The sequence below is a fragment of the Anoplopoma fimbria genome, chromosome 14, assembly GCF_027596085.1.
Source record: "Anoplopoma fimbria isolate UVic2021 breed Golden Eagle Sablefish chromosome 14, Afim_UVic_2022, whole genome shotgun sequence".
Classification (NCBI taxonomy): Eukaryota; Metazoa; Chordata; class Actinopteri; order Perciformes; family Anoplopomatidae; genus Anoplopoma; species Anoplopoma fimbria.
The window spans coordinates 14821511-14849066 of record NC_072462.1 but is presented as its reverse complement, the minus strand read 5'-3'; the positions used below and the strand labels follow the sequence as shown (position 1 = coordinate 14849066).

The 27556-nt window shown below is 42.5% G+C and overlaps 3 protein-coding genes across 4 annotated transcripts; 1 reads left to right on the top strand and 2 right to left on the bottom strand.

Moving 5' to 3' along the window:
• Positions 1 to 6560: 6560 nt before the first annotated feature.
• LOC129102134 (PH and SEC7 domain-containing protein 3) lies at positions 6561 to 15964 on the bottom strand. Of its 2 annotated transcripts, none has more exons than XM_054612128.1 (16): positions 15783 to 15964; positions 13479 to 14143; positions 13039 to 13120; positions 12522 to 12846; positions 11358 to 12380; positions 10655 to 10735; positions 10440 to 10552; positions 10295 to 10353; positions 10090 to 10179; positions 9957 to 10000; positions 9694 to 9866; positions 8981 to 9051; positions 8734 to 8879; positions 8507 to 8651; positions 7539 to 7685; positions 6561 to 7447 (listed from the first exon to the last, which is right to left on the bottom strand). In XM_054612128.1, exons 2-16 carry the CDS (start codon positions 13992 to 13994, stop codon positions 7160 to 7162), a joined length of 3303 nt encoding a protein of 1100 aa, XP_054468103.1. In that variant the 5' UTR covers positions 13995 to 14143; positions 15783 to 15964; the 3' UTR covers positions 6561 to 7159. The 2 variants fall into 2 exon arrangements, with proteins under 2 accessions (XP_054468103.1, XP_054468104.1); XM_054612129.1 differs by lacking the exon at positions 15783 to 15964 and adding an exon at positions 14480 to 14601.
• A 1304-nt stretch (positions 15965 to 17268) lies between these two features.
• LOC129102577 (zinc finger protein 383) lies at positions 17269 to 21697 on the top strand. Its single transcript, XM_054612792.1, has 2 exons — positions 17269 to 17545; positions 18865 to 21697. The coding sequence occupies exons 1-2, from the start codon at positions 17347 to 17349 to the stop codon at positions 20475 to 20477; spliced, it is 1812 nt and encodes a 603-aa protein (XP_054468767.1). The 5' UTR covers positions 17269 to 17346; the 3' UTR covers positions 20478 to 21697.
• Positions 21698 to 22486: 789 nt separating this feature from the next.
• Positions 22487 to 26214, bottom strand: LOC129102802 (proteinase-activated receptor 3). The gene is made up of 2 exons (XM_054613072.1): positions 26157 to 26214; positions 22487 to 23394 (listed from the first exon to the last, which is right to left on the bottom strand). Exons 1-2 carry the CDS (start codon positions 26212 to 26214, stop codon positions 22487 to 22489), a joined length of 966 nt encoding a protein of 321 aa, XP_054469047.1.
• Between the last annotated feature and the right edge of the window lie 1342 nt (positions 26215 to 27556).

Below are 27556 nucleotides of genomic sequence, written 5' to 3'. Positions count from 1 at the left end.
TATTTGCAATTATTTCGCCCTCTTTGCGGCCTCGTAATTGCGGCACGTTAACGACGCCACGGTTCGACGGCGCCGCGGCCCACCTGGTGCCTCCGCGTGGGACGACGGAGAGCGAGAGGCCGCGCGCGCGCTCCCATCTCCGAGACCTGCAGCACGTGGAACTATAGGGGTTTAGGCGCGCGCTTAGGCAGTAAGCGGTACACATTGCAGATATTGTATCGATCGTAATGATGAGTGTATTTATATTATTTATGTATTTTTTTTTTAGATAGGATTTTAGAGTTTCATTTATTTTGATTGTTAAAATGAAAATGAATGAGCATTTATGAAAACAACGATGATTAATGTCCAGGGAGAGAAAAGAAAGCTACAGCGGGTTGTTAACTCTACTTAAATAATGTACAAAAGCATTCACTCTGTCTAAGACCAGTCTATGTTTGACTATGAATTAGTTTATTGTAAAGAACATGGTTTCATATGAATAGTGGACCAGTCTGTCTCGCTGTTCTGGAGCTTTCCATCACTGCACACTGTCTTCCTCAGGAGATGCAGTTTTCATGGCATTGTAAATATGTCATATGACCGATGTGAATGTACAAAAAAAATGAATTATAAAAAACACACTTATATGGGTACAAATGTACAGATGTTTTAGCCCAGTTGTTTTTAACCAAACATTTTACAATATATCAAAAATTCAAGTAATTAATTATTTTACTATGGGTTTGTTTTTGTGTCTGTTTTCTTTTTTTGTTCATTTGTTTACTAATTGAGGAGCCTTTTATGGCCTGCTAAAAAAATATTTTTTTGTACATTTTAAAATTAAACCATATTCAGTAACTTTAGGATTTCCATCAGTTGGGAAAACATGGGCTTGAACTTGCTCTACTTTCAGAGCTGTGTTTTATTCTGTTTAGTCTCATTAGACCACTGAAACCTCTACAGCGATTCTCAGTTGAAGAACTCTAGTATGACGTTTTTTGTCTGACTTCTGAGACAATCACTTAACGTCCTCAATATCAGTTCAGTCGGATCGGTATCTGTCTCCTGATGAAGATCGGCCCTGACGTCTTTCTGTTTACAGTATGCACGTCTCTTTCTCTATGACCCTCCGAACCTCCCCCTCTCCTCACATTTCACCATTTTCGTGACTCACCTCTTTACACCCCTCTCTTTGTATCCCTCTCCTGCAGCCGCACTACTGTACACACCCTGTAAACTCTCAACAATAGCTGCACTTCATCCCATTGTTGTCCAAGTGGCCTGCCCCACTCCAGTCAGCCCATCAACTAACTGGACACTCTTTCATTCTTTCCAGTTCCCTGCTCAGGCATGCAGAAACACACACACACACACACACAACACACACACACACACACACACACACACACACACACACACACACACACACACACACACACACACACACATCCATATATACACTCATACATACGGAGGAGCTTTTCAAGTTGATGCGCCTCACAGGGACGAAGGTAAACATTTTTCGCAGAACCCAATTTCAAATACCTCATCCAGCTGATGGCTGGCCAGAGGAATAACAGCAGTTAACGTTAAACATTAACAGTCTCACCGCCAGAGGAGTAAAAAAAACAAAACATCACACGGCTACACACCAGCCACAGCCGAAATAACTCCTCTGTCTCTCTCTGGGCCTATTAGCGAGGAGGTTTCGGGCCACAGTGATTCTGGTAATGAGCCCGGCAGCACAATACAGGCACCGGGCCGGAACAGCTGAGGGCAGACAAAGCTGGCAGGACGGGGACTTACTACATTTAACACAGAGCCATACTAACACTGTGTCCGTCTGTGTGTGTGTGTGTGTCGGATGGAGGAGAAGGCATGTGTCCCATCACCATTATGGGGACAAACTCAAAGACAGAATGGGGGCCCCTGGAGAAATTGCTGCCAAAAAGGCAGCAGAGGAGTGTGTGGCAATCAGCGGGCTGACGGGTCGGGGTTGTCCTGCGCCAGTCATCTGGAAAGTTCTCCACTTATCTCTGGGCTTGGAGACACTGGGCCAACCAATTCAGCCTGGCAAATAAGCATTATGTAGGCTGACAGAATTCGTCTGTCCAAATGAGCTGCAGAACACGCTGTTGTTTTAAACTTTGAATGGCGGCGTCGCTCTGTGGGCCTCGCCCGGTTCAGGGGTCCTTGTGGCCCTCCAGAAAAACCCAAACTGTGTGAGTGGACCCATCACCATATCTGTTAATTGTTTAGCCAGAGCCTGGCTGATTGATTTGAACCCTTTGTCATTTTTTTTTTCATTAAACCATCCTCTGAGTGTGAGATTCTAATTTTGAAAAAAATCAACCATCTGATAATCTTGCCCACTTTACACAACAATTATCCAGTGTGCAGCCATGAGAATGTAGGCAGATTTGAACTTCTCTCTCAAGCTCTCTTTGTTCATTTTTCACACTTTAAACTACTTCTGTTACTTTTCCTACATAGAGCCATGCATGTTCAAAAACAGATAAACGTACACATAACAGTAATGTTGGGGCTGAAGGGCATGTCTTAGTTTTGCAGGTATTTGTCATAAAACAAAGAGCAAAGCACTGGACATCATTTTGGACCGGATGATGGCACTAGATGAAAAGTTAAGGGATCACCAAAGATGTTACAATTCATCCTCTGGTGGATATGAATACCTGCTTAATTTAATCGCGACCTTCTTCAGCGGGAAATCTTTGTGGTTTAAAGCATCACTAACACTCATCCTTCTTTTTTGTTTTCAAGGACTAAAATTAACCTCCAACCGACACAATGAATAGTTGTCACGAAAACCAAAAGTGTGTCCTCAAGTGGCTCTAGAGGAAAAGTGAAATCACTAAAGTCTGTAGGATTCATCCTCGGGGAACCAAGAATGATTAAAGAAAAGTTTTGTGCCAATCCATCCAGTAATTGTGGGGATACTTCACTGGGTAATTGAAACATTAAACTGCATGGTGTTGCTTATTCGAAAGTGAAAGATTAAAGGAACTCATTATGGTTCATCCTCTGGGGATCACAAATGCCTGTGCAAAATTTCATGACAATCCTTCAAGCGTTTGTTGAGATATTTCAGTCTGGACCGTTGGTATAAGAGACAATGAGGCCAGAAGAAAGCGCCTCCGAACACCTGAGCGGACTTCAAATGACAACACCATCCTCAAATTTCAAAACGCTATCTAATCTCCCCCACCTTTAACCATAATGCACCTGGAACAAATGTGCCAGTCAAACGCAGCAAAGTGGTGAGACAGAGGGTGTTTCTGTTTGGGAGCAGGCGGAGAGAGGAAACACAGGTGCCCTGTGTCCGACCAGCCTATTAAACAACACACGGGCCCCGAAGGCAGGAAGCTGCTATTGACTGGAAGACATCAAGAAAAACGCACCTTTCAAGGCACACACACACACACACACACACACACACACACACACACACACACACACACACACACACACACACACACACACACACACACACACACACATTCAAAACACTATACACACACATGGAGGTGGATAAAATCTGCCAGGTATCAGGTACTGCCCTGAGGGAGAGGGTTGACCTGAGGAGGCCCGGGGAAGTCAAACACACAGCTCATTCAACGTCACACACACACACACACACACACACACACACACACACACACACACACACACACACACACACACACACACACACACACACACACACACACACACATCTCGATAATGTTTTATCCTTGAATTGAACTGTAGGTTAAAGATCATGAATCAGAGAAAGAATTCATGCAAACATTCAAAGCTTTGGATTAAAAGTTTAAATGTATTCCCTGTTTGGAGTTGAAAGATGAAATGAGATAAGATGGAGGAGATAACTTCACTAACATTCCTGCTCTGCTCTATATGTTGCATTAACCCATGGAGCGCCGGCCGGTGTGTTTGTCCTGCATCTTAAAAGCCACTGAGTCTGTGCCCGAGGAGTGTTGTCAGAGGCAGGAGTCTGTGTGTGTGAGTGTGTGCATGTATGTGTGTGTGTGTGTGGAAGAGGAGAGGGCAAAAAGAGGTCATGCGTTTCAATGCCCTTAAGCAAGGCACTTGCCTTAACTCTCTCAATGAGAGGCTCCGTTGCTACAAAAAGCCAGCGTTTGTAAAAAGAGGTATGGAGGGTCGGCTCTGATGAAATCTAAAGAGAGATTCATGTTTGGGTCTGTTAGTCAAATAAAATGAAAATGTCTGGCCATGGGAGAAGCAATACTAATGAGTGCTGTCTGCAGGGTAAAAAAAAGGTAGGGGAGATGTTTTTCTTCAGTGCCTCCTATTTCTTTCAAATCGAGTTACAGCGATAAAAGAATATCACTTCCCACATAAAGATTACACTCACAGGGAAGCCAAATATATTGAATGCGTTTGTATAAAAGTACAGGAGATGTCTGGTACAAGTGGAAGTTCGGAGAGAATAAGAAGACAGTTATTAGTTAATGTCTCAGTGAAAGAGGCGAATAGAGTCTGAGTGGAAAAACAAAACCCCTGAAAGGACCGCAGAGAGGCTTCAAGGGCTCTAGATGGAAAAAATCAAAACAACAGCAGCAGTCAAGAGCAAAGGATGGAGGGAGGGGAGGGGGGAGGACACCAAGAGGGAGACAAAAAAAATATTTTTTCAATAGCCAGAGTGGGAGAAAATCAAGTGTTGGTGCAGATAAGAGATATAAAGTAACAAGTAGAGCGTGCGAGGCGTCGGCAGCAGATGGAGAATGTGCGTCAGGAGGAGCATTGAGGGCAGAAAAAAAACCAAAAAACACCCGGGGATGAAAGTGAGTGTTCACAGTACGGTTTGTTTTCGCCGGCAGTGTTTGCAGGTGCTAATATTTACGGAGCACCTCAGAGCCATTGAGGATGTTGAGCAATGTTCAAAGCAACGTTGTGTGTGAGCTGGGGGGGGAGGAGGAAAATGTAAAAAAAGAGGTTGACCTTACATATCGGGGTCCTTTTTTTTCAGGAGCCTCATGCTGGACAAGCCCCTAATGATCACAACTTGAGCTCTTGCCTTTTTAATTACCCACCCAGGCCTGACTGAGTCGCACAAAGCTCGAGAATGGAGTGGCACAGATGGAACAAAAAAAACAACATGGCCAGTTCCTTGGGAAGGATGCCCTCTGAACCCAGCGGCTAATGCAGCCCCTGCTGCTGCAGCCGCTCATTATTGTTTGCTGGAGAGAAGGAGAGAGATGGCACTCCAAAACAAGGCCACCACCGCCGCTGAAGTCATGCTCCACAGGCCATGTGAGAAGAAGCTCTTTGGTCGAGGAGCTCCCGTGTGACGCCAGCAAACAACGAGAAACCCTCCAGCGCCGACCGCGTCCCAGTAACAGATTATTAAACATTTCAATTTGATCCCAAGAACAAGAGGCACTAATGGACGCCGTTTGCTGTCACATTTTCGTCACAGGCCCGAGAGCATTTAGGTTAGCCAAGATGGCGGCGCCTCTCAGCGTCGCCTCCCGCCCTCTCAAGGTGCTATGATGGCCCCCGGGGCCCCTGTCACTCACGTGGCCCATCAGTCACCCTCATCTTTGGAATCTGACTTTATCTTAATGAGTTGTTGTTTATTCCTGTGAATGAATGGAGACTGCTTCCATTCATAGGACAAGAGGTTGAGCTTTATCACGTTAACTAAGCACCGCCGATGATCCGTCAGGGTTTCAGCCGATCTCTGTCCAGGGCGGGAAAAGTCTTAAATAAATCTCAACGAGGAGCTTCGGCTTTAATGAAACGTCCGCTTTGTCCGGTGCCTTGATCCAATTCGGACACCCAAACAGTCCCTGTCTGTATTGTCTGTGTTCTTCATTGCGTTTCCTATTGTCACATCACATTCCTGTGTGTGTGTGTGTGTGTGTGTGTGTGTGTGTGTGTGTGTGTGTGGGGGTTAATTCCAGACATCCTGCCCTTATTGTTGACCGCCCCAGGTCGACTGCTGCTCAACATGTCAGGCTGAAAGAGAACAAAATGGGGCCCGTGCCACTGAGAGCGATTACACACACACACACACACACACACACACACACACACACACACACACACACACACACACACACACACTCAAACACATGCACACACAGTCTGCAACTCACACTGTGGCCCCGTGATTCATACTGTAAAAGTCTTCTTCCTCTTTGAACTTAGTTTCATACCAAAAAATAATTTGATTTGTAAATTATAAAGTAAATTTTCTTTAAATGTTCCACCCAATAAGATTATGTTATGTGCGTGCAACCAGGATGAAACCAAAACCATTTTACTTTGTAAGAATGCAACAGAAACAGATTACTGAAAGGTTGAAAACGTTTCAAAAGGGACACTGATGAAAAAGTATTGTTGCATCTGTTAGTGTCTCAACTCAGCTTGTTGTGAAAGGAATTTTTTTTGTATCTGACATAACATCTTGCAAAACATGGAACTGTGGGGCAAATGTTTAAATTACTACTAATTTCCATATCTTAAGTCAAACTGAATTACAGGCCCTCAAACCTCAAGTGTTGACACCCATGAATAATCTCACCCACACTGAATGATGAACAGAAGTAACATTTTATTTTTTCCCCAAAGAGAAAATAATACATGACATTTTGGAAACAAACCCTTCATTTGGAAAACTACATTTAACGATGTCATCAACATATAATACACAATATCGAAAACAATAAAAGTGCAATTCGGCTTTAAAAAAACAAAAAAACATCACATCCTGTTTCCTTCATTTTACTCACAGATGTGCTATACTACAGCACCCTCTAGTGGTCTACATCTTAAAGGGACATTTTTGCCAGAAGTAAAACAAACACATGAAAGCATATTTGTACCTTCTTGAGTACTACTACAGACCAAAGTTAACACAACTAAACTAAATAAATTAGCTCCAGACATTTTGAGTCACTTGGAAAATGAATCAGGTTCCCGCTTTCTTTCCTGAGAGAGATTGAGGGTTTGGGATTCCCTGAGGTTTATTTTTGTAAAAGTGCACAAGATAAAAAAGGCAGAAAAACAAAACACTAACTTGCTGAGGCCTCAGATATATGTGACTCCAGTGCTTTATTTTTTCCTTCTCTGCTCTGTGCATCTATTATCTAAACTTCTTGTCAGCTCACTGCAGCAGCTCATAAAACACAGCTCAGACCTCTTTATTCCACCGAGGAATGATGGTCCTGCGATAAGTCCGTCTTTCTGAGATGTTGCGTCTGACTTTGATCACTGTTGGAGGTACCAGCTCCAGTTCCAGAGAGGGGCTGGAGTAGGACTTTTTCAGCCCGCCTTCCACCTCATCTTCCTCGCCCACACAGTCTACGCACACTGCATTATCGAACCGTTTCAGGTCTGCAACGCTCATCATGCTGCCTCCTGTCTCCTTCACGCTCTTCCATGCCTCCAGCCCCTGGATGTAGATCTCGTAGCGAGACATCTGCAGGGGTTTCAACATGCCCAGGATCACTCATGGGGGATTTTTACACTTGTATACACACAAACACATTTACTCACAACGCTTTCATTACCTCGTGCTGCAGGTACTCCGCTCTGATGCGATGCTCCTCCAGCTCCTTGGCTTTGGCTCTTTTGCCCTCTGGTAGGTTTTGCTGCAGGTACGACAGGTCCTCTCTGAAGGACTCCAGTGTTCCTGCATAAGATTGCAACTGACGTTCCTGAACAGGAAGGAGAGCAGCGCAACAGATAAGAGGCTTTATGCAAAATCCTTTTTAGGCAAATCAAGCAGAGGATCAAACAGAAAGAATGGGCGGAAAGTAGGAACCTTGTCTTACTCCAGCTGCATAGGCAAAGCGTTCCAGGAGTTTACAGTTGAAAATGTGCATCTTATGATTCTGAGTCTGTACTGTGAATGAAGTTGAATTCAATTCAACAAAAACAATGCACCCTTGCTCAATTCAGTTCACTCATTTTGCTGCTACAGCCTTGTTTGGTCTCTTATGACCAGTAGCTTATGAAGGCTAATGTTAGCTTATGTTGCTAAAGAACAGGTATATATGATGTAGTTACTACATGTAGCCACTGTTCAGTGAAATTGACATAGTCTTGCTTTAACAGGAGAAAAAAAGATTGTTGGAAAATTGAAAATGGAAATAATTGCAATTTTAGCTTAAATAGCTAACTTTAGCTTACATTAACTTAAATAGCTGTACATGTATATTATTGTAATTGCTTGTAAATGACATGTGAATTGTGACTTTGTAGTTGAAGTTGGATCGCTTAACAAGTATTTTAAGTCGCACTAGTCATAGCACAAGCTATATTTATTACACAAGTCATAACACAGGTTCAGTAAGTGCTTTTTACCATGAAAATCAAGCTTTTTTTTAAGCAGCTCAAATAAAGTAAAAAAAGTCACGGTAGTGCTTGGATTGCTAAAATATCCCAGAAATTGAACCTGTGATATTGTCATCTGTGACACTGAGCCAAACAAATACATAAAAAAATAATATACACAAAGTTACTTATGAGTGTGTACCAGAGTGTGAGCAGACTGGGATGAGGGGAGGATGGGTCGGAAGAATCTCCTCTGAGAGCCGACGGCGGCGGGAAACGGAGGAGAGGAGTGAAGAGCTGAGACGAGGTTGATGCGGCTGATCCACGAATACATCTCCACTTTGGACCTGAGAGGAAGACAAACGGTGAGAATGACTGTCCGACTCTTTGACACAAACACACACACATAAACACACCGCTGTGACTTACGAGGCCTGAAAGAGTAAAACCCTCCAGTCGGCCGTCTGCAAACGGAAGACGTGAGGCTTCTTGGTGTAGTCGGACGCCTGCTCGGACAGAGAGTGGTGCAAACTCACCACCTCCTCGTCGATCGGCTGATCCCTCCTATAATCATCCTGACACACATAAACACACTCAATTATCTTCACTGTAGGGAGACAAATCAATACTAATGACATGGAGTGCTATTGAGAATCCTACTGGATGAGTTACTGACCTTCTGTAAGTAAAGGACCATTCCCCTCACCACTCCATAGAAGGTCTTCCAGCCTCTCTTTCCCCACGGAGCTGCCACACAAAAAGAAGATTTCGTAAGTATTGATATAAAAGCCCTCAATGATGATTAATACAAATGAGAACTTTACATGACAAGAAATTATCAAAATGCAGGGTTTATCAAATAATGAAGAGCTGAAGCTGCCTACTTCATTGTCAACATGTCCAAGAAGTATCTCAGCTATAAATGAATAGTTGAGATTGTGGACAATCTCTTTGTTTCTTTAACTGACAAGTGCTGTTGATTATGTTCCTCACCCACTTTACAGCATAATATGGCCTGCTCAGATTTAGTGCATTTATTTGAATAATACCAATAATGATGTTATAATCATAATAATCATAATATAAAATCTAACAAAAAGAATCAAAACAAAATGAAAAACAAAACCACAAAGAATTTAAATTAAACATTCAATTTCACTACACCACTGCCACTCTCATTTGTATACTCATTTTGATTCAGTTTTGGCTCCTTTTTAGGACATATCTTTAATATATAGAATACATAATTTAACATTGCAAAACTAACTACTTTCCAAACTAAGTATTTGCCTTTAAAAAATATATTTTTTTATGTCAAATTAACTAAATAATTATTGTGCCTATAGCTCCTGACTAAATAATCAAGATGTTTGTTTGTGTGTCACTCACTGCGTTTGCCGTCAATGTCAGCGTGCAGCTTTCTCTGGAGGAATCCCTGTTTGACCACAGATGCCGTTTTGTCATGAGGAATGTCCTGGAAGGGGTTCGCCTTTGAACGCAGCGGAGCATCTTCTGCTGCGTCCTCGTCCACCAACACGGAGCTCTTCAACTCCTCCTCGTCACTTTAACATTCAAAGACAGACTCTTACTGTAAGCGTGAGATGATATATATGTGAAAAATAAAGAAGAACAGATGGTGTTTTATGACTTACATAGCCCACTGCAGCGGCTCACTCTTTATGGAATTGTAAAGACTCTGCAATGGAGATGGAGATGAAAAGGATGAATAATTTCCCAACAAGGTTTTGACTTTTCTTATTCAAAATAAATCAATGACACTATTACCTTCAAGAGATCCTTGCTGAAGTTTTCTTTTTCATTCATCCCATCGAGGTTGGACACAAACTTAGCCGAGGACATTGATTTCCCTACATTCTGTTAAAAACACACAAAACGAGTGATTGAATAAATGCCTCACAATTATCATCTGTTAACACCGGGCCACGTCAGAGCAAAACTTAAGATGTGACTAGTCATAAATGTTTCCCACCTGTCCATGCAAGTCAGTGTTGAGAAGCATCAGAGCACATGTGAGGGCCAACACAGACTCTGAGGATGTAAAAAAAGAAGGAAAATTACATATTCATCTGTCACATCAGCAGAAAACAAAAAGTGAAACCGTCGCTGAAGCTCACCTGAAGAGGTAAAGGAGTCGGGGTTGCACTGATGGAAGCGGCAGGCAAAATGCTGCAGCACACGCTCTCTCTCCTGGGTCTCTCCTATCAGCACCACCACTTTCAGAAAAGACCTGGGAGGGAAAGAAAGAAAATATTCACAAGACGTTATATTAGCGTGTTTTGTGAGATATGTCAGTGTATGAGAATCCAAGCTCCGCCTCTGTACTTCTCACCTCAGGGCATGATCGAGAGTTTGCTTGGTGAAGTCAAATAGTTTCAGGTATTCCTCACCGACAGCTCGACTGAAGTCATTACTAAACAGAAACAAAACACATTCAGTATCAGTGTTATGACCACTTTATTTCTTTCAAATGAATCTGTTTTATATTAGTCCAAATATCATTTTCTGGGTCAGAATAGAAAAAATAAAGTATCTTTAACTTAATACCTATAGAAATATTCCAGGGATGATTATTTGCAACATTTAATTTAAACTTGAGGCAAAGGAGGTTGACGTAAACAGTAAATGGACTGCATTTATATAGTGCTTTACCTTGTACCTTGCCAGACAAAACTCTCTTGGAGTCTTGAATATGAGGGTCAAGCATGTAGACGAACTTTGAACTTTGAACTCAAAACTGGACTCAAAAAGGTCCAGACAGCTGTAAAAATGTACTGTAATGTGACCGGTCACCAGTAAAAGGATTATATTTAAGCTAAATCTAAAGATTCATGATAATCACAACCAGCTGACATGAGCAACCAGAGACGCAGTGAAAACACTACTTTTAAAGTTGGTGTTAAGTTACTCTTGCAGCTGCAGAAGCTTTTGTACTCCTTTAAAGGTCAGTTGTGGGTTTAGCTGCAGAGCTCATAACACCACCGTCCGTTAGATATAAAGAAAGGAAGATATAAAAAGAAATAACACATGCTTACTCTTTGTCTAAGTGCTTCACCACATCGACACGTTGGATCCCATCCAACTTAAACAGCCGCTCGGCGAGGCGGCGGGCCATCTCTCTGTTCACCGCGTCTCCATTCATATGAGGCGCTCCTGTCTCAGGGGATCTGGGACGCTCTTCATTTGCAACGACTGTTTGCACGGAGCCCTCCTTAGCACCTCCTACTTCTTCACCCTGATGTAACGTCTCAGCCTGTTTGTCCACCTGGTTGGACTCGGCCTCGGCCTCTGCCGTCTGCTGTGTGACCTCGGGATCAGGAGACAGATGCTCCGTTATTTCTGACTCATCTGTCTCTGGCTGCACGAGCTGCCCAGAGAGCGTTGGACGAGACAAGTCGTCCGTTTGCAGCGTCTGCTCATTCTGCTCATTCTGCTCTGACGGCTCCGTCTGTTCTTGCCGCTCTGCCACTCGGACAGAAACTGTCTGCTCTGACTGAGTAGAGTCCTCTGGCAGGTCTGGAGTTTTATGTTGGGTTGACTTCTCCGTCAGTTCCATCTCTGGCGGCTGTTCCAGATGCTGCGACTGTCCTAACTGGTCAGAGTCTGGTGTCAGCTCTGCCTGGATCTCCTTTAACTCTTCGGTCACCTCAAGCTGCTCGGACTCAGCTTGTTCAGGCTGTGGTGAAAGATCTACGTGCTGCGACGTGTGGTCACAATCTTGTTCCTCTAAACAACTCGTCTCCTCCGGTTCTTCAGTCAGCTCTATTTTCTCTGGTGAGTTTTCTATCCTCTCTGCATTATCTGACGCTAGTTCTTCGATGTCGTCCGCAGCCTCTGACTGTTCAGGGTCCACGTTCTGATCTACATCTTCGCACATTTCTGGCTCTGCAGTCTGACCAGTGGGATCTTCATGTAGCCGTTCTGGTATCTCTATGTCCTCTTCAGTCTCTGAGTGTTGCCTTTCCTCCAAAAGCTCTGACTGCTGCAGATCAATCAGTCTATCTGGGTTTATGGCTGGTCCAGTATCATCAGTTTGAAGTGGCTCTGTAGGAAACTCCCTGCAAGGTGAAGATGAAATATTGGACGTAGTTAATGTTTTATTAGCACATTATACCGTGACATGATTTACATACTGAAAGCATTCACTGTTGATAGATACTTCCTGTTCCCCTTTCTTAAGTTAAGCCCATGATACTCACACATCACTCAGACAACTGACAACTTTTGCCACTTCACTTTCTTCAGTACAGGACACGTTTATCTGCTCCTCCTCTTCTACCTCGCCCTCTTCCTCGTCCTCAACAACGTCCGCTGAAGTTTGCTCTTCCTCTGAGTCTCCCTGTCCAGTCAGCAGAACGCCGGGCTCCTCCTGTTCCCCTTCTAGTTTTAAATCTACAAAACTGTCCCCTTCATCTTCTGAGACATCAATCCCTTCAAGAATGTTGATTAAGTCCACCGTCTCAACAGGATATGAGGTTACTGAGTGTCCGTCCTCTTCTTCTAAGTCTGCCCTCTGTGGGATGTCTGGGTGGTTTTAGAAGGAGAAGGTATACATCATAGTTTTGCAGTTAAAACCAGAACAATTTTCTAATAAAAATGAGAAGGCCACAAGTAACAAATAATCATGATTCATGAAATCTCAAACTGAGCGAATAATGAAAAAACAATTGCTATTCAACAATGAATTAAAGTTGTCTCCCTCTGAGTAATACGTACCGTTATTACTTTCTAACAGCTCATGTGTTGGATCTTCCCTTTCCTGTGTCGGCGGCTCTTGCACATCTGCAGCATCACATGGCTGGAAATTGCAACACAGGCCATTGATCATGAACATGAGTTGTGTGAGAAAGCTTGTGATTGCCAACGGGTTCACGGGTGAGAAGCTGCACTCTGATTCTCATCCGATCAACATTATGTCCACTCTATTCCTCCCGCCGCTGCTCAACCTACTACAGCTACCCAAACACGTGTCTCTACGGAGATAAAGGCCGAGGCGGTGATGCCAGAGTCAAGTCAGCGCTCAGTGAAGAACGGGTTAATGACACAGGAAATCTGACGGTGTATAGGCACAGAGTAGAAATAGACAAAATTCTAAATAATGGCAGAATGACAACATCACACCTCGCTTTATATATATCCTCACATAAAGTACGTACCTCGGAGCCGTTTCCTGTCCACTCAAGATTTGAGTTGCGTAGCAACTCATCTTCTTCCTGCCGTATGAAAAATTCAGCATTGACGCCTTGAGGTTGGTGAAGCGACGAGGAAGTGGAGTCTAGACTCGTCACAACGCCTGAGCTCGGCTCATTGGCCGAGCTGCTGTCAGTCATGAGTGAAGGTGTCTCTGCAGAGGGATCGGGCATGTCCCACTGCACGGTGGCGAAGGAAAGTGAAGCACTGCTGCAGGTCATGGGGTGCACCGGCCATATTATCTGCTCATACTGTTCTACCTCCTCAGGAGACTCTCGTCCTGCCTCTAGGGAGAGACTGAGTTGATCCGTCCCATGTGCCTGGTTTATCTGCACCTCTGTGTCGCCCCACACAATGGTCTCCTCCCCTCCATTCATGCACTGGTGGCCGATGGAAGTCCATGAATCTTGTTGAGGCTGCTGAAGAACTGAATCTGTGACATCCGGTAGAGAGGAGCACTCGTTTTCCTCCTCCATTAGCATGTATCTCAGTCAGTTCCGTTGTTGAGGCGTTTGTGGTTTTTTGGTGAAAGATGCTGTAGCTGTAAATGTTGTCTTGCTACAAAATGTCCTGCTCTGCTGCATGAAGAGTGATCATTCTATAAGATCCCATAAATGTGAAATCCACAGATCTGTAACAAGAGAGAGAAAAAAATGTGTAAATGCTCAAAAGATATTTCACCACACCCCCATCTGAAGCAGCATGATAAATTCTTCCCGCAAATCATGGGAGTCATTACATTGTGTAAAAACAAGCTCAAATTATTCTGATAAACAGATTCTTCATGAAATGACAAAAAATAAATAGTTGGATGTACCCCAAGGATGAACATGTGATTTGCTGAGAGACAAAAAGGCCATTCATAAGACATTTTAAATTACACACGACCATCCTAGCAAAAACAAAACTTATCATCACATACAATCATTTACGGCCCTGACAGCACAAAAATACTCCAAACACTCACCACTTGTATGTCATCATAATCCAGTCTGGAGAAGGTTTTTGTCTGCTTATTTTAGCTCCCTATGCTCATTTGTTAACTGTTTTTAACTCCTTGGTGTGGCTCTGCAGGTGTGCAGTGCAATAGACTTTGAGTGGAATGACACAAAAAAAGTTTGTACTTCCTGACCACAGACACAGTAAATCAGCCGAGCAAGTGAGCGCGAGAGTTGGAGGTGTATGGTGCGGATTAAGAATGGAGCAGAGGGTGGGGTTGAGGGGATGTTTCGGGTGAGCAGTTTAACTGCCTACGTCCTGTGTTTATCATTTTATCGCCACGCTGCACGGTGACTCTGAGCAAAGGATAAAACCACGCAAGAGTCTGAATGCGTGTTGTCAACACAAGCAAAGGCCAACTACGGGCAAAATGTCGTCTGATTATTCTGGTGATGAATACTTTAAATGTCACATCTAATATCTTTTCTCTTCTGCCTAATTTTATCTTTGATTTGATCTCAACTTCATCTATCTTTCCCTCTCTCTGTCACTCTTTTATTTCATCCATTTTTACTTTTCTGCCTATCTTCAATATTCTATTCACGTCACCAACATCCGGGACAGACTTTGACCACATTTCCTGTGCGGGTGCTCTCTTCTCAGTTCCTGTCAGGGTGCAACAAGTGCTACAGTGTATGAAGATTAACAGAGATGATCATCTGTTAGTTTTATGTGTAAGAATGTGAGTTCAATAAACTGAATTCCAAAATAATGTGGACCACTCTGATAAATAAAATACTGAGAGTCCCTTGCTGCACTTTGATAAAAATATTGTGTTTCGCATGATAACACAGTTAATCTTCCCTGTGTGATGTTATCTTTGGCAGCACTGTTGATGATAAACACAGTAGAAGAAATGCTCAATAGAAAAAATGATTCAGGCTACATTTAGCAATACATTAATAGAACAAATTGCAGTATGCCTTAAGTGGATAACGCCTGGAGAAGTTATGTACAATGCATGGGAAGTGTATACAACGCATAACAGGCTTGAGAGGATGATTGACAAAATATTAAAGGAGAAGTAAAAGAATAGAAACAAAACTTCCCAGTCAGGATGAAATAAAAAGAGGAACACAGCCAAACTGGGTAAAGCAAAAGTTTAGAAATGACTTGTGTGAAGGTATAATAATAGAATATCTCTAAAGAGGATAAACACTCCCTGTGTCATTCATCACCATCAGTGAACATGGCACAGACATTCACACTTTCAAACCTTAAAGAGGTATAAATGAAAAACTCATTAGAAAAAAACAAAAAAAACAACTTACCCCCTCCAGCGTCTCTAATGCAACATCATATGATCAGGCAGCTTGTGATGTATTACGTCTTGTGGGTGGGATAGGCACACTGCTGTGTTATACCAGGATAGTATCGCTGTCAAAGCGCTGCACCTTCACAGACATGTTCTCCCAGCATACAAATAACCCCTCAGTTGATTATGCTTGAACCTGCTACGCACAACAAACAAGCCTCACATCCGCTCTGTTTAAACCGAGCAGCCTTGTAGTCTGTGGTGTTGCATAACGATGCACGCAGGTCACAAGTCCCAGTCTGAACCAGGTCCTCCCCCTTCTTCTTCTTCATGCTTCCTGTCCATTTTTTGATAGATCAAGATCAGTGTTCAGTCCCCTTCTGTCCTGTTTCCTCTCCCAGCAGGTATGGCTGTGGGGAAAAACAGAGGTAATTTGAGTGGCAACAAAGAGGAAGAAAAAAAAAAGGCACATTGTGATTGGCAGATGACTCAAGAGCTCAGGGACACCTGAGAGGCCTCAGTCCACGCCCACCACCCTGGAGGCATACAAGCACACACATACAGGCCAGGTGAGGGGAGTGGCTCAGCTTCATTCCTGCAAATGACCCCTAGGAAAGATGTGGTAAAACCAGAAGGTATCCATACTCCATATACCTAAGTCACTAGCTGTGCTTTTGGTTTCTGGTGTCTGGCTGTAAGCAGAAAAGCCAGTTTAACACAGACCTGAGGTATTATTGTTAGGCTTACCAACAATAACAAAATTACCCTGCATCTTTTAATGGTATTTTTTTGTGATGTGTTAACTGAGTAACACATTTCCCTTTATTTAATTGATGTAACCACCTGCATAGTAAAAGCAGAAATCATTTTACTATTACTGTTTGCATAATCAGCACTCAAATACAGATTTATGGGAAGAAGCATTTATTTATTAGCACATTGAGCATAATAACAAGCAAATGAGCCAAGAGAAGCCTGCAAAACCCACGTTTGTGACATCTTAACGTTACATAATTAATGATTAACATTATCTCTTTGACCCTTTACTCTTCATGCAAACGCTGCATTACCAGCTGAGCTAAGGGAGCATTGTAAGCAGTGGCATTAGCATGATTAGCATTTCAGTTTAACATTGGTATTAAAATATTAGCATTACCTAGCATCTATGTGAGCATCCTTGCAGGAGTTAGTTGCTATCTAGTGGTTGTAGTAGCTGATTTAGTAGTAGTAGTGGTACTAGTAGTATTAGTAATGACCCAGTAGTGCTGCTATTGTTTTTGCAGTTCTTCTTGTTATTTAAACACCATTTATCACCGTGTTTTTGTGTGCACACACTATCACAATGGGCCCCGGCTGATGCACCGACTCCCCTCCACGCCAGCAGGGGGCGCTGCAGGCTCGTTAGTCAAACCCAGATTCTCCTCCTCTACGTCACTTTCGTGCGACGGTCTCTGCTTTGTTTGTTCCGCACACGGCAGCAGAGTCGCACACACCCACTTTTAAGCCCCCTTCCTGGATGCTTTAAACCGTGTTCAGACCACCTGGTTAGCTGTCTGCAGCCGCAGCCCGGCCGGCCCAACATGGCCGCGTGTGGTGACCTGAAGACTTTCCTAGAGTCGTCTCTGAATGAGATCTTCAAGGCCACAGTGAGTGACATCCTGGACTCGGTGGACCGGACCCTGTGCGAGTACCAGGGCACAATACAGAGGATCGAGTCCGAAAACGAGGGCCTGAAGCGGCTGCTGTTTGCACAGGAGAGCACCGAGGCTGCAGTAAGAGGTACGGCTGTCTACACTCAAAGTATAAGCCGGCAATGCGACCGTATAAGAGGCTGAAAAGGCAAGCAGAGGTAAACAATGCAGGCTTCCAGTACAGGCAACAAACATGGCTGTGTAAACATGTGAAAAGTAGGGAATATGCATGTGGTTTCACTGTGTAATACAGTACTTAACTACACTGTAGTACATTACTGTCACAGTATCCACACTGTTTGTGTACCTGAAGATGTAAATAGGAATTGCACATTTTCATTGACTGCATTAAGTTAAGATAAGATAAGATAAGATAAGATAATCCTTTATTAGTCCCGCAGCGGACCGCAGGATTACAGCAGCATAGATGTAGTGCAAACAAGGTACATAGTAGAAAAAAACAAACAAGTATTTTAAATAAGTAAGTAAGAAAAATGAAAAAATCCACAATGACTAAAATACAGACAGAATAATTATAGTTATAGTATTGCACAGTGTGTTTGTATTGCACATATGTATTAGTGTTTTGTTGTGTGGTCTACTGGGATGGCAGACAGAGCTGGTTGTGCAGCCTGACAGCAGCAGGAATGAAGGATTTGCGGTACCTCTCCTTCACACACCGGAGGTTTGAATTTAGCAGCTTCACTGACTCACAGATAGCTGAGATGAAACTGTGTGCAACAAAAATTGCTTTGAGTCTGAGCTGAAATAGCAGCTACTGCAACCAATATGTGTGTGCCAACCCATCCCAGTGTAGACTTAAATACAAATAGCAGTCCCACTGTCTTCAGTATTACAACAGCTAGTATTTTGATAATGTTCTAGACTTTTTTTTTTGACACGTTGCATTAATAATCTGGGATATCATATCACCTTGTGTTGAATTAATTCAACATGTTTAGTTCAGCCTTCATACACATGTTGTGTTTGGTAACTATTAAAACTCATTAGTGTGCCTTTAAGGATCCTCTTGTTAAAGATTCAGTGATCAAGGTCTTAATAATAGAAATGCCCTATTTAATGTCTGCTCTATGGGACATTTTAGTGTCTATTAGCTCAATGTTTTTGTTTCCTCTACCTCATTTCCAGTTATTATACACAGCTTTTTCAGCAAAAACGCGTCCAACGCCAAACGACAGACAGGCACAGTTAGCGGCTAGCTTGTGAACGTAGTGGAGCATTTAGCAACAAAATAATCAACCTCAGTTGGTAGAAACAAATACAGTGTAATTTCACCTGGAAAAACTGGAAAAATCAATTGATGCCACTACGTTATAATAACATGTCTCTAAAATACAATCTGTACTAGTTTGTTCATTATTTCGTCTTTTACTTTTTTTTCTACAGATCTTTGTGAAGAAGATGCTACTGAAAATCTTTCGACTTCAGAATGGAACAACTGTCCCATCAGCTCCACTCAGGGCACGTTCAAGATGTCCATATGCAGCAGTGACAAGAAGAGCTTCAGGAGGAGGCAGAAAGACAAGACGAGGAATAGTGTTTCCTTATCGTCATTCATACTGCAGACTGATCAAATGAAAGAAATGCCTTGTGTGAGCACAGGCGACGTGTCTACGTCCACCCAAAACTTAATATCAGTGAAAGCAGAGCCAGGCCTGTATGAAAGCGGTGCCATTGACCTCTCCCAGCCTTCAACCCTTCTCAATCTGACAATGAGGCCAGTAAAAAATGAGAGCACGGAGGTCAGTTTTGACAGTCATGACGCACATATACCTCTGCCGCAATCTACGGGCCTCGAACAAGACTCAAGAGGCAGCGACGCTGAAGTCAAAGTCGCCACTTACATGCAGGATGGACAGTTTATTAAGGCAGAGGACGAGGAGCAGAACGGACTGTTGGAATACGATGACAATGACTCTAAGCAAGAGGTGCAGCATGCGTTGATATATTACCCTGAATCAGAAATAGACCCTGAGGCAGCGAGCAGACAGGTTGTGGTGCCAGAAGCGGTGGCGCTCGAGGAAAACGCTGCCGTTCCCGCAGAAGAGTTCCTGGAGATTCGCGACAACTTTTTGCGTTGCCCCACCTGTCCCAAAACGTTCAGTCGAGCAGCCTCGCTCAACATCCACATGAAGACGCACAGCGGTGAAAAGGCCCACAGCTGCAGCTACTGTGGCAAACGCTTCGGCCGCGCTGATCTCCTCAAGTCCCACAAGCGCACCCATACGGGAGAGCGACCCTACTGCTGCAACCTCTGCAGTAAAACATACGCCCACCCGAGTCAGCTCAGGATACACAAACGCGTCCACACTGGAGAAAAGCCGTATTCCTGCTCGCACTGCGGGAAGCGCTTCAATGAGCACAACCAGCTCAAGGTCCACTTGCGGACTCACACGGGGGAGCGGCCTTACAGCTGCCAGGAGTGCGGCAAAACCTTCAGCAACGCGGGCAACCTGCGCATACACGAGAGGATCCACACAGGTGAGAAGCCGTACTGCTGCGCCCAGTGTGGGAAAAGGTTCAACGGCTTGGGTGACCTCAAAACGCACTACAGGATCCACACTGGAGAGAGACCCTACAGCTGCGAGCTGTGTAAGAAGACCTTCAGCCAGGCGGGCCACCTCACCATACACATGCGCATGCACACGGGTGAAAGGCCGTACAGCTGCAACGAGTGCGGCAAGAAGTTCACGGTGGCCAGCAGCCTTAAATTACACCAGAGGACTCACACGGGAGAGAAGGAGTACAGCTGCTCGTACTGCAGCAAGAGCTTCAGCCGGTCGGGTCACCTGAAGAGACACGAGCTGGTCCACACCAAAGAGAAGGTGTTCCTCTGCAGCCAGTGTGGGAAGACCTACACCGACCAGTCCTCCCTTAAGAAGCACCTGAAGATGCACGCGGCCAAGGAGCAGAAGGGTCAGAGCGAGGGAAGCACCAGCGATGCCGAAACGAACCGACCTTCAGCCTCGGAGACAATTTCAGACACTGAAAGAAGTTAGGACCAAGTTCTTAGATGATGAGTCTTTTAGAAGCTGAGAATGAGAATGAGTGCTGTATGTGATTGTACAAAATCATCTTAAATCAAGTTCAATTAACTCGGTTTTTTTTAAGACACGCATCAGCGGTGTATTATAACTGTTGTGCAGTATTTTGGTGTCTAAAATGCATCTAAATGCTTTGATCTCTTACTTAAACCGGCCTTCCTGCTTCCTGTGCTGTTTTGAATGCAGGGCTGCTGTTGTGTTCTGTGGTTGGAACCTCTAGGAAAAGCTATTAAGTGTAGCTTGAGATAAGATTATTCTATTAAACTGCTGTTCGAGAAGTCAAAATTGATAAAATTGTTTGTGGTACAGTGCAATACACTGTTGTCTAATCTTTGCTGTAATTTAGTAGATCCAAATACCTAGCAATACCTTAAGATTGATAATTTTATTGTGATTGGAACTCTTATATTACGTAGTCTTCTCTCTCACGTAAGACGGGACCCTAAAATAACTGTTGTTCTTTTATACAGACTGTATGTTACCAAAATTCTTGGTAGCATAATTTTCAAATGCTTTAAAGGAAAAGTTATTGAATGCAATGACGATGAATGATTCAACCACCCTGCTGAAAGAAGACACTGAATACCAGGGCCAGGTTTTTTTTTGTGGTCCTGACCTTTGACCTCCCCGTTGAGAAAATGAAACTTCCCCACAGGGGTCAGTAAAAAATAACAATATAATTGTTTTAAATTAAAATATTAAGATGCTTCTTCATCCATGTGTACATGTTGTAGTAGCCAGAGGGTTAGAAATGATAGGATTTCTAAATTATTAATATATTGCTGTTTATTGCTGTACAGTCAGCAGTCCGATCCATTGAACTGACACGAATGTATTTAAATAGTAATGTTACTGAAGTTAATGTTACCGCAAATGTTCTGTATTGATTGAGCAGCTTTCAATATTAAATTAATAATTGTTTTGTAAGCAAAGCTGATCTCAAAGAAGAGGAATTGTTTTAGGTTGTTCACTGTTCTACCTGGAAACGCGTCTCTTACCGTGAATTATGTAAAACTGACCCACGCAGGAGTAAAATGTCATGTTTATGATAGGGCTACTGTTTGTTGTGGCAACTCGATCATATACCTGCACAGCAATGTATATTAATGAATGTTTTGCTACTAGGATTTAATTGTGACTTACTTTTGTGTGGTCTGTGTCTAAATTAAAGAGAAAAGTTAACCAAATGATTTTTGTATGACTTATTTGTGGTAAAAAAAAAAATCAAAAAGCAAATATTATTTCCATTATTGATTAATGTGCCGGTTATTTTTCCAATTCATCAAATAATTGTTTGGTCTGAAAAAATGAGAATGAAAAAGAGAAGTAGTGGAAAATCCAGTTCACAATTTACCAAAGCCCAAAGCTTTGACGTCTTACACAAAATTTACTAACATGTAAGACAAGAAAAAAAAGAAGATCATCCCCCGTTTCAGAAGCTAGAACTTTCTCTTTTTTTCATTTCATGGTTAAAAAATGATTTAATAATTAGTGTTTGATGGTTAATTTTCTGTTGATCAAACGATGGATTAATCGACTGATTGTTTAAGCTCTTGTATCTCTAAACCTTGACAAGCACAACCCAAAGTATCTGCATGGTTATACATAACATCTAAGGTAACTTTGCTGACAAACGACAAATAAATTAATCTATGCTAATAATACAATTTTCCTCAAAACAGGCAAGAACTTTAATCTTTTGAGTCCTCCTTAGAGGACCCATTCCGCGGTTTGGAAATCTCTGCACAATACAGTTTTTTTTTAATAGTCAGATCAAACAAGAACATAAGATAAGATAAGATAAGATATACTTTATTGTCCTGCAGGGAAATTTGTCTTGGACTCCGAGCCGCTGCATCACACAATACACTTGCCAGCATCTTGCCAGCAATCACAATCAACATGCAGGCATACATGATGCAACAACAGAACATTCATATATATTAAAAAAACAACATGTATCCCTATTGGAGTTGTGTCCCTCTGCTCTGGCAGCAGCTGAGCTTTTCCTTGGACAGATAGAGCATCGGCTGAATGCTGCTGCTGAAGTCCATCAAGCCAAATGCAAGATAGTGGATGTAGCAACGAAACACGTCGGGGGAGAAGTAGTGCTGGAAGGGGAACAGTGCTACGGGTGGGAAGTAGTTGAACACTATGATGGCCAGAATGATGAGGACCATCTTGAAGGCTCTCTTTTTCACTGGATGCATCTCGTCTCTGCCGGGCCCAGACTGCCTCAGCGCACAGAGGATCGCGATGTTGCAGAACACCATGAAGGCGAACGTGGCCAGGATCATCCCTGTGAAGACCTTTTCGAAGTTGACGATGTTGCCCACGCATTTGGCGGCGGCGTAGGCCAGAATGATCACCCAGACCACGATGGCCAGTACCGCCCTGTGGTGACGGTCCTTGAGTTCGGTGAAGGTGATGGGGTGGACCACGGCCATGTAGCGGTCCAGGCAGATGCAGGAGAGGAAGAGAGGCGAGGTGTCTTTGATGCCGTAGAAGAAGCGCAGGACGTACCAGGTGCTGCTGGTGGTGAGGAAGACTATGTTGGCCAGCTCAAGCGGCGGGATGAGACAGAAGAGTATGTCTAAAATGGCCAGCTGAGAGATGAAGATATCGGAGGTGGAGGAGTCCTCCTTGTTCTTGTGGATGAGCCACAGCACCATGATGTTGGCCGGGATGCCCAGGAACATGTTGATGAACTGCAGGCCCAGGTACCAAATGATGACAGCGGGCATGTCTTTGCATTGCTCATACACCGTCTTCTCGCCAACGGTGAAGTTGAGGGGTCTGTGAGAGACGAAGAACAGGGAGGAGTTGATGTATAGAAACTCCATCAGAGGACCGCAGCCAGAGGAACGAAGATCTGTCAGATAAACAGAACAGACACATTAATTCAGGATCAGTTAATAGAATAAAAACAGTGTCAGTTGGCTTTGGGTTGAAAGTCAACAAGGATAACACAGTGGTTGATAATCAAACGTGCAAATGTGGTTGTGTATGCTGTTCATACATCAACGCAGTTTTGTGATGTGTTTTTGAAATGCTTTAAAGGAAGTGCCAAGTGACAGTTTCTCAATTTTGCCGTTCAACCTGAGTGAAACAAGCATGTTCTGCATGCTTAATCATGATACTTTAAACTTACATCACTCACCCTGAGTTCAGATGAAATACTGTATAAAAGCACCAGTCAATGATTCATGTCGCATACACTTCCAGTTCTCTGGAGCTTTTATGTAATTCACTGCGGTTTCACAGTGACAGTGCTTAACCAAACTTGCTTAACTTGTCAGTCTTATTAGGAATCCAACTTTGTAAAACAAATGTACTTCCCCTAAATACCCTAGAAATAAACCTCCTCCCTCATCACAGTAAAACAAAAAACGAAGTCTAAGGCATGGTCCCTAACAGAAACTAATAAAGAAAAATGCATATTTAGCAGCTGAAGCACTGGATCAAAAAGAGCAAAAGAAAACATTAAAAACTGTTATATTTAACTATTTTTTAGTCTGCCTCAAATGCTTTATTTTCTGACGGAACAAAAGTTGTAACAAAGAAAAAAATTGCTTTCAATTATGTAGTACTTGAATTTGAAAAATAAACCCCATAAAGTGGTCTCATGCTTATATCAAATTATGTTTTTTTCTATGCAGTTTTGTATTAGTGAAGCTTCTTACCTTGAACCGGCACTTAGTCGTCTAAGGAACTGATATGCCCTTAAATGTCAGACTCAGGCAGACTCCCTATTTTATTTTCAGACACTCATGCGCAGCCAATGAAGCGGCAGTATATCGAGTGTGACTTATGAAAGGGCTTGCACAATTGTTTGCACGTCTTCCTATATATTTCCACCATGTCATCCGGCGGGTCATTCCACTATCTCTGAATCTACCAGGAGACATGCAAATGTGCAACCTGACTACACAGAGAGGGCCCTGTCGCCTGCAGAACATGTTATCTAATAAATTCTGCAGATAATTACAACAGTCAAAGACACAGCTATAAGGATGAAGAACTCTACCAAGACACAAGATGTGTATGTAATATTTGCAGCATTTGAATTTAGAGGTCGGTAGTTGAATACTCACCTGTTCAACAGGATTCTGCAGCACCTTCCTAAAGTGACTGGTGTCCCCACTCGCCTCTTAATCCTTGAGACTCCTGTGTACGTCTGTCCCGGTGTGAGCAAATACAGAGCCCTTACCTAAAACTAACGGAAAACATATTTTGGAAGATGACCCAACACTTCAGGGATCCTGATCATCCAATCAGATGAGGGCGTGGGAGCTGATGACTTTCCCTTGATGCAACAATGTCTTCTTTGGCCCCGTGAACATCCATCACAAATTTAATAATAATAAAATAATAATAATAAAACGAGGATGAAGATGAATAAAAGTGTGAAAGTGAGTTGGGGGTAAAAAGCAGTAAAATGTAAAAACAGGTTTGTTGTGGAGGGCGTGTTGTGGTAAGACATCATCCATTCACACCGATTGGCAATGATGCAACAAACCGATGGTGCCTGACGGAAAATCAGCGGTAAACAACTGATGCAACAGTCCAGAAAATCACTTCTGATTCAAGTCAGTGTAACGATGTGTAATATGTTACGTGAGGCTGACATGTTTCAAGGTGTGATGTCGGGCGGTGGGTTTGTGCACCCAACGTGCACCCAACGTGCAGAAACAGGGACGTGTGTCTCTACTGAGAGCTACAGATCACCTCACGCCCTAATTCACACTCACAGTACGGATTTAATTGTGTTTTACTGAGTCTTAGCTTGTTTATAGTAACAAATAGTGTTGTTTTTGAGGCTTATTGAATTACCTTTTTTGTGACCTTTGACCTTTCCCTCTTATTTTATTAGACAGTAAAAAGCACTGTACATTGTGAAAACATCACAATGTACTTTAAGAACCAAGAATAAAAGCACTTCAGATCAGATGTGCATTCACATGTACATCACTTAAATATTGCAACTGGTAAAGATGTGGCTAGCTTTATTTATATAACTTAGCTTTTATATATATATATATATATATATATGTGTGTGTGTAGATTTTTTTCCTGAGATGGCGGCGCGTGCAGACGCAGCGGCTCGGTGTTCTCGGTTAAACAGCAGCGTTTTGTTTATTTTTGTTATTTATGTATGTTATTTTTATCTTGTATATTGTATATTGTTGTTATTATTATTATTATTCACTGCTGCTGGCTAGCTGAGAGCTGCCAAACGGAACTTCGTTGTATCACTACATTGACAATAAAAACCTGTCTTATGTCTTATAAATAAAAAATGTTTTTATTATTTTATTCTAAATCTGAATCTGGAAGGTATGTAGAGACTAAAGTTATCAAATTAATATAGTTGAGAAAAAAGTAGGCTACAATATTTAGTACAGTAGTTCATTAACATCACCAATCAATGTTACATAGTCGATATATTACATTATATCAACATGTAGCTATGAAAGCCTCTTGACTATTTTATAATTGATCACTTCTTCGTCAGTGTACTGCTGGTTGTGTATGTTGTATTAGTGGTGTTACAGTGTGTTTTTCCATGTATGTTTCACACTGTTTGAACAGCTTGACGAGCTGACTGATGAAACTCGACCCAGGTCTGTTTACCTTTGTTGTATCTCTCTGAACGTGTTTGTATGGTGTCAGGTTCACAGGAGATGTTCATCCCTCTTATAACGAAGAAGATCTCCCTCCTGTAAGATTCTCACAGGTTTGTTAATTCTGCATCGGAGCAGAAACACACAACACACACACACACACACACACACACACACACACACACACACACACACACACACACACACACACACACACACACACACACACACACACACACACACACACACACACACACACACACACACACACACACACACACACCTGCTTCTGTTCAAACAGGCCCGTCTCAGAAATCCTTGGAGCTTCCTGAAGTTGAAATTTCACATCAGTTGAACATATTTGCAGATTTGTATCATGCATTTATTTTCACATCACAAATGATGGTACAAAGATTCAAACAATTTTGTTTAAATTCCTTCATTAAGCACCATTCCACTTTACACAGATTCAACCTATCATTATTAGAAGTGCACAAAAAGTCTTTTCAGCAGCTATTTTGTGAGATTTAAATCAAACCTGCTTTTGGAAATAGATACACATACACACACATATATATATATATATGTATACACAAAAAAAGCTAAATATACAGCTTTTTTAAGAATATTGTGCTTAACAGCCACATTAAATCAAACAACAAACTTCTAGCTGTGAGAGAAAGGGAAGAAATTAATGAAACCAACACAACCATCAGCAACAGCAAATTCATCAGTTTAAATGATCTTAAATCTATAAAACATAAATTTATAATCTTATTTGTCTACTAAATCTCCCCCGTTGAAAAATCCATAATCTATTATTATGCAAATATTTTAGAAGTTACTTCACTGTAAAGTCCATTCTCACTGAAAAATTATTAAAGTTGTGGTATAAATGAATATATTATACGTGTTGTCACTATCCGGCTCTAAAACTGTGACAAAAACTAGGTATACTTAAAAGTAAGTAAATATACGTAAAACAAATGGATAGGAGGAATCCGTGAGTTCAGTCACCGGGCCCAGGTGTCTCCAATGCAGCTGATTAATCCCCAATCAGGTCTGCAGCCCTGGAGAAAGAAGCACAGACACAGCAGAGGAACCAAACAGAGAGGCCGACACAGCCACTACGCAGTTCTGTGAGTTTTCAGCAGCATCCATCTTTAACCACTGCACCAACTGTGCAGGTCTCCAGTTAGACTCCTCATTAAAAACCGAGCTGAGCTAATCACATCAGAGGGGGAAGTGGAAATGTGGTGCATTAATTTCATCAGATCATTCTCACTATCAGGGGACATTTCCTTCATTCATGACAGGAAATCCAAACAGCGCTAAGCAGAACAGACCCTGCTGGTAATTCACTAATGCTTTAGCAGGAGTTTTTCTTCTTTTAAATCCAAATTTAGACAC

Excerpts from the sequence above, each read along its gene's own strand:
- LOC129102802 (XM_054613072.1), bottom strand. The coding sequence starts at position 26,214 with ATGAACATCTCCTGTGAACCTGACACCATACAAACACGTTCAGAGAGA. Across the intron at positions 23,395-26,156 it reads TTCAGAGAGATACAACAAAG|ATCTTCGTTCCTCTGGCTGC; the intron begins GTAAACAGACCT and ends TTTATCTGACAG.
- LOC129102577 (XM_054612792.1), top strand. The coding sequence starts at position 17,347 with ATGGCCGCGTGTGGTGACCTGAAGACTTTCCTAGAGTCGTCTCTGAAT. Across the intron at positions 17,546-18,864 it reads CACCGAGGCTGCAGTAAGAG|ATCTTTGTGAAGAAGATGCT; the intron begins GTACGGCTGTCT and ends TTTTTTCTACAG.
- LOC129102134 (XM_054612128.1), bottom strand. The coding sequence starts at position 13,994 with ATGCTAATGGAGGAGGAAAACGAGTGCTCCTCTCTACCGGATGTCACA. Across the intron at positions 10,001-10,089 it reads TCAGCAAGGATCTCTTGAAG|AGTCTTTACAATTCCATAAA; the intron begins GTAATAGTGTCA and ends TCTCCATTGCAG. Across the intron at positions 7,686-8,506 it reads CCCAGTCTGCTCACACTCTG|GAACGTCAGTTGCAATCTTA; the intron begins GTACACACTCAT and ends CTTCCTGTTCAG.